This window comes from Cucumis sativus, chromosome 7 (genome assembly GCF_000004075.3).
Source record: "Cucumis sativus cultivar 9930 chromosome 7, Cucumber_9930_V3, whole genome shotgun sequence".
Classification (NCBI taxonomy): domain Eukaryota; kingdom Viridiplantae; phylum Streptophyta; class Magnoliopsida; order Cucurbitales; family Cucurbitaceae; genus Cucumis; species Cucumis sativus.
In genome coordinates, this window is record NC_026661.2 from 16,479,559 (window position 1) to 16,491,002 (window position 11,444).

An 11,444-nucleotide genomic window follows, 5' to 3' on the forward strand; every position below is an offset into this window, starting at 1 on the left:
TATCTTTACTCTTTCTTTTCTTTACTCCTTTTTATTCTTGCTTATTTGTATATTACATTGCAATGGGATGGTGAGGATTTTAATATCACTCTTATAATGAGAGGATTTTAAGCTAGGGTCAAATTAGTTGGGGAATACATTTCATGCCAACATGGAATGAAATTTAAGCGGAAAAATATTATGTTTGATTTGATTTATCTTTAAGGTTTGAGAGAAACCATTTTTAGTAGTTAGTTTGTTGATATATATGACATATTTTGTTTATCTAAATTGTAAATTGTGAATTAAGTAGTAGATCTCATGATTGCACTTATTTTGTGCATTTGCACAAAAAAAACTTTTAAAATATCTTAAAATGATGTAAGAAGAGTATTATAGATAATACAAACAAAAATTATTTTAAATGAAAACTTTTTAAAATATTGTATGCAAATAAATATTTTAATTTATCTTTTATATTTTAAAAAGTTCTAATGCAATTAAGTATTTTTCTACCAAAATGAAGTACTTAGTTTGCATAACTTTTCTACGAGTTGAAAGAGTTTGTTTGAATTTACTTAAAAGAAAAAATGTTTAAATTTATTTTTCTAAAAATTGTTTAAGATACACTTAAAAATTTATTTTGAATAGGTTTTCGAACACTTTAAACTTTTTAAAATTATTTATTTTCTAAATTAAACACGTGACAATGTAATCTACAAATTATAATTCTCACTCCTCTTTTTCTTTCTTTTTCTTTCCTCTCCTCTAACTTCAAATAAGTAGATATATTTTTAAAACATCGATATATCACATTAACATTTTCTTTAAAATGTTGACATCAATACCAAAATGCTACTAAAATAAATGAAGAAATAGGAATTAAAATGTCGAATTTGAAAAACTAAAGATTAATATGCTAATAAAAACCTAATGGACGAAACTTAACAATGTATGGTTATGCTTACGATTTAAAATAGGGGCCACAATCTCAAACGTGACATTTGTCACCAATCATTTAGTTGAGATTGTTTCTATTTATTTAAAGCATGGTTACATATATATTAATGTGTAGCCTAACTATAGGTGTATCAATAAAATATTTATTTTAACATATATATTAATGAACCATATACATACTAACTCTAACCTTTCTAACAACAACCTAAATTTTCCATCTATGTGTAGCCTAACTATAGGTGTATCAATAAAATATCAACTAAACTAATTGACCTATCTTTATCAAGTATATCAACAAAATATCACACCTATATTCAGTATCAACAAAACTTGTCTATCTAACCCAAAATATAATCATCATAAATCAAATATGGCCACCCAAAAAATCAGCAAGCTCCATGCGCACTTCATCCAACTCGAATGACGACTTTTGCAAAGGTACCTAACTGAAAGAATATAAAAGAAAATAAAAGGTCATATCATATGTTTTATGAATTAAAAGGAAGAAAGAGCCCTTATAAAATAAAAAGGAAATTTTTTTGGATCATTCCAATAAGCAGGTTCGCAATTGGCATAGCTTATATCAAATTATAGTTAATATAATATATTAAAATAGGGGATAAAATCAAACTATTTCACCTTTTTGGGTAAAAGAAAAGTACGAATATATAAGAAGATGGAGAAAGGCAACAATAAAGAATGAATTTATGTCAGCAGTTCGGTTTGGTCACTTTATAGATGAAGGACAACAAGATTTTCCTTGAACTGATGATAGAATATCAATTGATAAGATTAAGGTGCTGAAAGTATATTATATATTTTATCAGAAGTTCATTAATGATTAATAGACTAAATTCTAGAACTATGAAGAACATCAAGTTTTCTAAAACGAACTATGTTCTCACAAAAAAATTCCAGCAAAATACCTTATCATAAAAAAAAAAATTTATAGCATCTTTTTAAACAAACTACCTTTGATATGTGCAAGAACTTTCAGAAAACTGTCAATTATGACAATAATCATATAGGTATTATTTTGAAATGAGATGAGTGGCATTTCACGTGTTCACTTTTCTGCTTTTTTTTGTGAGGAAGTTATTGCATCAAAAGAAAGGAAAACAGACTGGGTATGGGCAAGGAAAAGAAGCTTGACAAGAACTGCAGAAAGCTCACAAAAAACATTTAAACATAAAACATAGGAATAGTATATTGATGGAGTTGGAAACGGTCACCTGCATTTTGCTAGCACGCATTGAGGCAGTCTCTTCACGAAGTTGTCCCAGGATCTAAATGAACGAGTTCGATTACAATCAGACAGATAAAAATGTACCTAAGATATAGATGAGTGGGCTTGTATGCTAAAAAGATTAAACCTAACTTAACTATCAACTCACAGTTTGAGTTTCGTGGTGATTTAACATGATATTAGCCTAGAATATCCTATGATTGAATCATGTAATGTTGTTTCATCTCAATTAATATTGATTGTAGTTTTAATTCTCACACTAAATTTCTAACCAACAAATGTGGAAGAGTGTGTTAATCACATATATTCTATCAACTCAAGCTTTTATTGTTTTATCTTTATCCAAGTAATAACAGCCTAGTAACTCACAATGCCTTTCCAGAAGATAATCCAAATGGACAAATAAAGAAAGCAAGAAAGAATGTACCTCATGCTCTTGAACGTTGGAGAGAATATACTCATAAAGCTCCGAATCAACACTAATAAACTGCTTATTGCTAAATTTGCCATTTGAATTGGTGGAGTAAACTCTTTCCAAATGCCTCTTCTTGCTGTTAAAATCAGTCAAGTTGAATTAACAAACAACACAACAACTACGAGAGAAAGCTCCTTTAACAGTTTTGATACTGGCAAATGTAGTTATTGGGGACAGGGACGAGAACTTCGTCAACAGATTCTGTGGTTATGACATAAAACGAAGCCCCATGTTGCTGGTCGACATCAAATAACGATATGGCCTGCAGTGTAAGGGAGTAATGAATAAGTGTAGGAAACAGAAAACCCAATAATAAACAGATTTTATAGCTGAAGAAACTGCAATACATCCTGGAAAAATTTAGAGAAGCTCATTCTATTATTGGAAAAAAAAGGAAAATTTGGATAAAAAAAGAAAAGAATCAACAAATCCTTGAATCAAACTTCTGAATGTTGGATCATATAAACACTAAATAATCATGCAATGGTATGAATGGAACATATGGAGAAAGATAGAGAAGGAATTGTGTCAACAATACATAATCTAAACACAGAATACATTTGTCTAAGGAAAATGGTAATACGATGGGAGAGGTGACAATATTGAACATTAAAAGATGTTGGCACACAAGAAATAGGATATTATTCATAAATAATATGAAGTGTATATACAGACTTTCACGATAATGATCATATAAATAAAACTCATTTGTCTTCTATTTTCAATATAAGATCCTACGTTATACAACAGAACATATGGATAAGAAATATGACATTGTCCAAGCAAAGATTCTAATGTTGTGGATACTAAAACATGTCTTTAATTCCTTCAGGGTTGGGTCCAAAAACTAGATTCTCGTAAAACTCTACCACTAAAACAAGCGCATGGTTTCAAACTTTCAGCTGAATCTAAATCCAATCTAAATTGTTGAAGAAGGTAAAACTGGAGTCATAATAAGTTCACAGTCCTAAAATTGTGATATCGGGGTGGGGGAAAAGTATTTTGCTCAATACCCATAAAAAAAACATTTGATATGGTGCAACAGATCTATGTTAGTAGCCAAAGGTCTACCTATTCTTCAAAAAAGATAAAAAGAAAATTAAAAAAGAAAAACCAACAAAATTAGGCAAATTGCAGTAGCAAATCTAGTTTGAAATATTTGGGATCTAATCCTCGTATATAGAGTGTATAGGAGAAAATAAAAAAGAGATTATTAAAGTAAAAAAAAAAAAAAAAGAAAGAAGAAGGGAGAGACGTCTTCGTCATTTGAATGAGGATTCTTTTTTTCCACCCTGTGCTTGTCATCTGAAAGTCCCTGAGAAACAAACGTTACAAACTTTAATAACCCTATCTTTCCACAGGTAACGAAGCATAGCTGATTGTTTGCATGCCAACATGAGTCTTAACCTGTATTTAGAAGTTAAACGAGAAAAGAACGTCAAACACCAAAATTATGCAAACAGGATCAGGATTGAGAAGTTCCAATTGGATACTGAAAGTTCAAAGTAAAAAATGATCAAGATTTCCCCCCAACACAAATCTCTAAGTGGTTTCTTAATTCATCACCAGCCTGATAGAAATATATGTGCATGATATGCTTTGAATATGCAACACCTAGATGTTGAAAAGTAATCTAAACTAGTCAATTACCAATTTTTTTTAAATACATTTCTATAACAAAACAACAGTTTCTCAAGAGTCTATAATTAGTATAAAGAACTAAAGGGGGAAAGAACAAAAGAAAAAAAAAACAAAGATTGAACTCACAAAAAAGAGTTCCATCAGGACTCCACATTACACGATTAATTGATGCAGTATAATCACTGGCCAACAATGCCTAGAAGCAAACCAAAGAGTTCAGTAACTTAAATGTGCATTTTCAGCTATAAATCTAACAAGAAATGTTTAATGGGAGCCCAATGCAACGCAACAGAAGCCAAATCTGTAAAGGCACTGGACATGCTGAAAGATCCCAGACTTTAAAATTTCTAATAGCAATCCTTTCATGACCACCAACCTCCCAGATCATGACATCGCCCACATTTGTTCCAACTGAATTAAAAAATACGGTGAAAGGAATATGAGATATGCACTCTTATATAATTATCCAAGATCTACAAGCCTAGTACAGTCAACATAAAAACAAAAAGGTGTTAATATTGCTTTTAAAGCAAATTGGGACATACCAAGTAGTATAGTTTGTTGTTGTGGATGAAAATTCATACTCTTGACACTAAGGTTAACCCAAAATAATATAAGGAAACAGAAAAGAGAAAAATAATTAGCAAGATGCTTCTGGAAATCAGTGATAGAAAATCAAATATTATATCAATTTTATGTAATTTGAAGGAAAAGAGAACAAATACCGTGAATGTTGTTGAAATTCGTCCATTACTTCCTCTTCTTTTTCTTCCTCTTTCTTAAGCAAATCTTATTTCAATGAAGGTTCTCACCCAGCCACACCTTCAACTTTCCGACTCTGAGGACGCCCAAACAACAGCAATCCTAATCCCAAAACTTGACAGAGTTAGAAATTTCAAATTCTGAGTGTAAAACTACAACCCCATATGAGAAAACAGAAGAAAAACATAGGGTTTTTTGTTTCTGAAAAAGGTATCCAATGTGCCAAAAATTTCTAAAAATATGATTATGCAATGCAAATCTCCAACCCCATATGAGAAAACAGAGGAAAAAGAGAGAATTTTGGTCCCAAAAAATGAGTCAATGAATTGATCCAAGGTGTTGAAAAGCCCTGCAAAGGTGAATTTGGAGTGTAAAACGTTATGCTTGAGGTTCTGCTGATACACTTAAAATACTTCACCAATACACTTTGATACATATTATATGTTTGATACGCTAAATTATATCATTTGTATACTTAATAATACTACAATGAATTGAATAAAGTTTGAAAAAAAAAATCACGTAGTAAGTATATCAACCAACTAATATATATAATATAAGTATATCGCAACATTGATATACAAAATTGATACAAAGTGAGAACAAATATAATTAGGACCTTAAAAAGTGGAAGAAGAAATATGAGATGATTAGGGCATTAAAAAGGGGAGAAGAAATAAGTTATTGAACAGTAGTTTGAGAATAACAATAAATGTAAGATGAAAAGTATTTTAAAATGTGAGAAGTGTGTCGTGTAAAAGTAAAAAAAAAAAAGTTTCATTTTTCATTATTAGATTAACTTTTGATTATGAATACAAATATGATACGGAGGTTTACAAAGAAGAAGAAGAGAAAGCATTAAAGGAAGACGATCAACATAGAGAGTGGGGTAGTTTGGGAATAATAAAAGATTTAAAATAAAAAACATCTTCCACATATTTTAGAGATTAAAAACTGATATATTTGCAAAATTAATAATAATAGCTAAAGTTGCAAACAATAAAATTAAAATTAAATTAATAAATAATATACTAATAATCTCTCGGAACCCTAGGCAGTTCATTCCCCACTTTACTTTAAATAGATGAAAAATATTATAGCAAAATCGAGAGAAAACACCAACAATTTTCAAAAGCTAAAAACTAAAATTCGTTTTCGAATAGGAGAACTTAGGAAATTATGATTTCAATTATAAATACATTTCCACAACTTCTTACCTTCAAATTGAGAGATTTTAGATACCAATTTGTTGGGACAAAACCTCCAAAAACTCTCAACCAACAGAAAAACTTCACACATTTTCCCACTCTCCAACTAGACATTATAAATGATTTTTTTTCCCTTCAATATTGATTAAGAAGTGTGTATTTACTAAATTTTCTGTACAGATAAATAATACATCTTTAATATACAGAAATAATGAGAAATATCATTTCTTTTATTGCTTTTATTTGAAAAACTATAATGATATTTCATATATTATTCTGCCTCATTCTCGTGATAGGACCCATGAGAGATTTCCTGTATCATATGAACTTACACAAACTATATCTATTTTTTCTTGCCATCTTCTCCATGTGGTTCCTCAGAATCACATATGTTGGTTGAAACACTCTTTTTCTTTTGTTTTTCTTTTTTGTCTTCGAATGGACTTTTTGTTGTTGTAATTTGAGACTTTTCAACTACTTTTAAGAGATGGGAGAGTTGCTTTGCTAATTCAACCAGATTCAAGCACTGGCAATCGAACTTGTTTTTTGTACCAAAAGAGATGGCAAGTCTCTGATTTTAGAGCCACTTCCCCAGAAAGAAGCTAGACAAAGACCCATGATGGCCATGACAACGACGGAACACGCGGGTGGAACGGCGTGAGTGCTCCCGAGGAACTGAGTAGCAAGAAGCCCTGCTAGAGTGGAGCTTTGCATCCCTGTGCATAGTGAAATTGTTCGGCTAGCTTCTTCTTCTTGCCTGTCAAATCCACAACATTGTATCAAGCAATGCTCATCATATTTTGAAACCCAATTGTATTTGTTTGAATTTAAATGTTCGATGTAATCTAGTTTCCATTAAACTTAGTTTTGAGCCAACCTCATTCATTTACAAGGATAACTGCACATCTGATGTCGAACCACATCAATGTTTTTCATTTATTAAGCTTTCTACTCGAAATCAGGAGCTAGGAGTTCCGACTTCCTACCACCTCAAGTGGGAAATCAATGCAAATTCATCCTAAGCTAGGAATTAAAAAACGTTATCAAAACATTCTCTCTATAGGAACCGAAAACTTTGTTTAGGCAAATGCGATAGAAGTTTTTTTTATGTAATTCTTAAGCCACCATCAGATACTTCTACGACTTTTATGTAATTTTGTTGCTTTGAAAAATAGTTATAAGAATTTTGGTATATGGTTTTGGATGGCCTGTAAAGGTTATACCGCACTTAATAATAAAAATAGTTATAAGAATTTTGGTATATGGTTTTGGGATTAAAAATGCCTTCAGTTGTTCTAAAAAACAGATCAATGGAAATAAACAAGAATAAAAAACAAGAACAAACGATTTCCAAAGGTTCTAGCAAACAGATTTTCACTCAATTTTATTCCAAACTACAGAGTTATTCTTCAAAGTTTTCTCAAATAAACGCTTCTACTTTTGATATTTACGCTTTAAAACAATTTGTATAAACATCTCCCAAACAAGACTATTCATGTACTATAGAAAGAAGTATTATCTATGACCCACTTGAACAGAAAGGGAAGCAATATTATGGCAGCAGATAGTTTCCATGTGAATGAAGAGTTGAAAAGCTTTGTATAGTCACATGCCTTAACAGTTCTCTAAAAAGATTGAGGGCAATTGATCAAAGCTAAAGAGCCAATGGTTCCTAACTGCCCTGCTAGACTTTTGAAACCATTTTATCAATAGCGAGATAATGATATTTTCAGGGAGAGAACGTGAATGCAAGAAGAATGGTTAAAGTGTTGAAATAATTCAATTTACCATTATTCGCCAACTTAAACTTTTAGGTTAGATTAGTGATTTAGGGTGTGAATTCTAACACAAGATCATTTTTTAGAAACTGAGCCTCAAAGCTGATCAAAATAGATGGGATATTAAGTAAAGAGACGTAACTTTTACCTTACGATTGGGATTTTTGATGCCCAGTATCCCAAAGTGAATGCCATTGTATGAAATACCAAAACTGGAAGAACCAACCGGGCTCCATCGATCGATAAAATTTGGCTTTTGTTTATAGCAAGGGGGCTGCCAATACACAATGAAGTACAGACCATTGCAACAAATGGCATCACAGGCTGAAGAATGGCTACGATTGGCTTTGCATAAGAATTAAGAACGAGTCCAAGAGCGACCGGAAGAAGAACAACCTATAACAACGCCAGAACATTAATAACCGAACATTTATGATTCTGTCAGTAAAATTCAGAATGCCCTTGAAATCTTAAAATACACCATTTCTTGATCGTAGCAAGAGGAGATAAAATTTAGTTATAGCTCAGCAAGAGGAAAGTATGCGATATAACAGTACAAAACTTAACTGAAGAATTAGAGAAGGAAAAGAACACACAGAAGAAACCTCCATAAAAGAAGTTTATGTTTAATAACTCATTTGCGAAGAAGTGTTTCTTTCTATGACGACTAAAACAGCTCCCTCATACAACCAGATGCCTAAATAATGAGACCCAATATAACAAGATCTTTCTCCACTAATTTTTTGCGTTCATCATTTCAGATATCAACTAAAGTTTTTATCTATGAAAGCTTGATTCCTTACTAAACAAAATTAACGGAAGGAGAAGTATGTACTACAATCGTGCTTAACTTTCTTGTTTGATATCCATGGATCACATCTATTATACAATCATTCATTGAAGTAGCATTACCTGCAGTATTGACTTTGACATGGCAACGGCGTCAACTGGAACAACCGAACCGATCAGAATGCCAGTCAATAGAGGTGTTAGAAGCACGGAAGAGATGGTGGTGAAGCTGGTAAGGAGAATACTTAAGGCAATATCTCCTTTACTCAAGAAACTGGCATAACTTGACAGCTGAGCCCCTCCAACACAAGCTGTAAGAAGAAATCCTGCATAGAACATTGGAGATATCCCAAATGCTCTTGCTATCAATACACCAAGAGCTGGTTTCAAAACATACTGAGCAACAAACCCAACAGAAAGCGGTACAGGCCTGCAAATAACAAACAAAATAAAACAATTCTCAAGAACAGACTCAGATTTTCAAATGCAGTTGATATGATTGACAATTTAGATGCTTAACCTCTTCATTGCTAGAGCAAAATCATTAATAGAAAGCTTAATTCCAATAGATAACATTATCCCACCAAGAGCTGGGGCATAGAGATCCTTAGGAACCCTGCAAAATCCAATATCAAAGACTTCATAAAATACACCTGATAAATTCAAATTTGGTTTTATGTAATTGCATGAACTACATGCAGTACCTCAAACAGCAACATATCAATGTAACCGTTAGTTTTATAGAAAGGATTTAATAATCTAAATAAGATAGCAACATAGAAAATAAAAGGTGGAACTGAAAAGCTATGAGTCTTCATATTGGTCCTTTGTGAACTCTGCAAATTGAAAGTTCCACAACTGAACTCATGAAGTAAAGAAATATTAGACCAAAAATGACATTCAAAATTTAAAGTGAAATTAGGAAAGAAAAAAAGTTATATCCAGAAAGTTGAAAAATGAAAAAAAAAAAAAAAACAATTTTTTTATATTAAATACTTGACTGACACTGGCAGATTATACACACAACACCATACATGCATGCATATATATATATATATAGATTATGAGTAATTTTTGTATGAATAAAATTAAAATAATAGAAAAGATAAATTATAGGTTTAAAAATTAGTAGCATTCTTTTCAAATTTAAAACTTAAAAGAATGTAGAGATGAATAATTTAAATTTACATCCTAGATCATCGCCATACTATTTTATGTCCCATTTTTCTTTGTAATGTTGATAAAAGTCTAGGGACAGTGTTGTAATTTTGAAAGTACAAGGGGTATATATGAAAGGAAAAGTAAAGGTGAATTTGAGAGTACTTTGTATGAATTTAAAGCAATAAAAAAAACCATTTTAGAAGAGACAAGAATGGAAGGCTGACTTTCAAGGAAGAACAATGGAGAGAGAAAGAATATATTAAAAATGAATTAAAAACATTAAATCACAATAGGATGAGTTAAGTATCTATCTAACATTGAAAATCAATAACATCCATTTACCAATTAAAAGTAGAAGGCCAAGACAAAGCTGAAATTCCTGTAGCCGCGACCACAAAAGGAAGCAAGGCTGATAAAAGCTGGGACGAATCGCCACCGGCACCCTCCGCTGCGGCCGCTGCATTGGAGTTCAATCCAAAGGACAACAGCGAGAAATTACCCAGCCGAATCCGCGACCCGACTCTGCCAATGAAGGGCGAAGTGGAGCAAGCAAACGTGGACAAAGCTCCATTACATAGCGGCTTCCAATTCTTGGACGTCGAACAGTGAGAAGAAGGCCACAATCTGGTGAGACTACAAGAAACGGAAAGGCAGTGGCAATAATCTGATGAGTATAATTTTGGCTTTCTACTAGGTTTGATGGGCAAGTGCGAAAGAAAGGGAAGCGGAGAAGAGCAAAGAGATATGGCGGACATGGGAAGGGAGAAGGGAGTGCAGAGGATGAAGTGGCCGGAGTATCTTGGCCGGAAAGTGAATGATTGAGCGTGGGTGCGTGAGATGATAACGAGGAGGGGAAGAAAAAGGGAATAGTTGAAGAGAAAGAGAGAGAAAAATCCGTCCAAGTGTTGGGATGAAAGTGTTTCCCACACTGCTCTCAGTATTTTTCAATTTTCTTTTGTCCTTCTCTTTTCGTTTCCTTTAACTTTAGCAAATTGCAAATTACTCCCTCTCTTTATTTTCAATTCACTCCCCTATATTTCGAAAATACCAATTTAGTCCTCCAGTGTATTAAAACCTATTAGTATTTAGAATTTAGAATTTAGGAGCATTTTCGTGATTAGATTCAAATGTTTGATTGATCATGCTAACCTATACGATGTAACCAACCACAAATACATGTAGGATTGTGTGATATAAGAAGTTTTCAATTAAGGATGGGCGTAATTAATTAGAGATGTCCAAGGGAGCATCCGCTCCTTATCTCATTACTCATTACTCATTCCCACCAATTTCTCATCAAAAAACGGAGTGAGGTTTTCATGATCAGGTTTCTCGCATGTAAATATTCTTTTTTTTTAAGTTTATTATCGATTTTCAATCCACAATTACTCGAAATGTATATACATTTTCAATGTTGTTTTATTTTCGATAGAATATTACCAATT

General features: G+C 32.2%; 1 protein-coding gene across 1 annotated transcript; it reads right to left on the reverse strand.

Moving 5' to 3' along the window:
- Nucleotides 1-6,412: 6,412 nt before the first annotated feature.
- LOC101205617 (probable sodium/metabolite cotransporter BASS3, chloroplastic) lies at nucleotides 6,413-10,940 on the reverse strand. Its single transcript, XM_004150315.3, has 5 exons — nucleotides 10,342-10,940; nucleotides 9,359-9,454; nucleotides 8,962-9,268; nucleotides 8,198-8,445; nucleotides 6,413-7,028 (listed from the first exon to the last, which is right to left on the reverse strand). The coding sequence occupies exons 1-5, from the start codon at nucleotides 10,752-10,754 to the stop codon at nucleotides 6,791-6,793; spliced, it is 1,302 nt and encodes a 433-aa protein (XP_004150363.1). The 5' UTR covers nucleotides 10,755-10,940; the 3' UTR covers nucleotides 6,413-6,790.
- Between the last annotated feature and the right edge of the window lie 504 nt (nucleotides 10,941-11,444).

What these genes read in the sequence shown, in the direction of transcription:
- LOC101205617 (XM_004150315.3), bottom strand. Translation starts at nt 10,754, where the DNA reads ATGTCCGCCATATCTCTTTGCTCTTCTCCGCTTCCCTTTCTTTCGCAC. An exon ending in TTTGCTCTAGCAATGAAGAG is followed by an intron (nt 9,269 to 9,358) that starts GTTAAGCATCTA and finishes TGTTATTTGCAG; the next exon opens with GCCTGTACCGCTTTCTGTTG. An exon ending in TCAAAAATCCCAATCGTAAG is followed by an intron (nt 7,029 to 8,197) that starts GTAAAAGTTACG and finishes TGGATTTGACAG; the next exon opens with GCAAGAAGAAGAAGCTAGCC.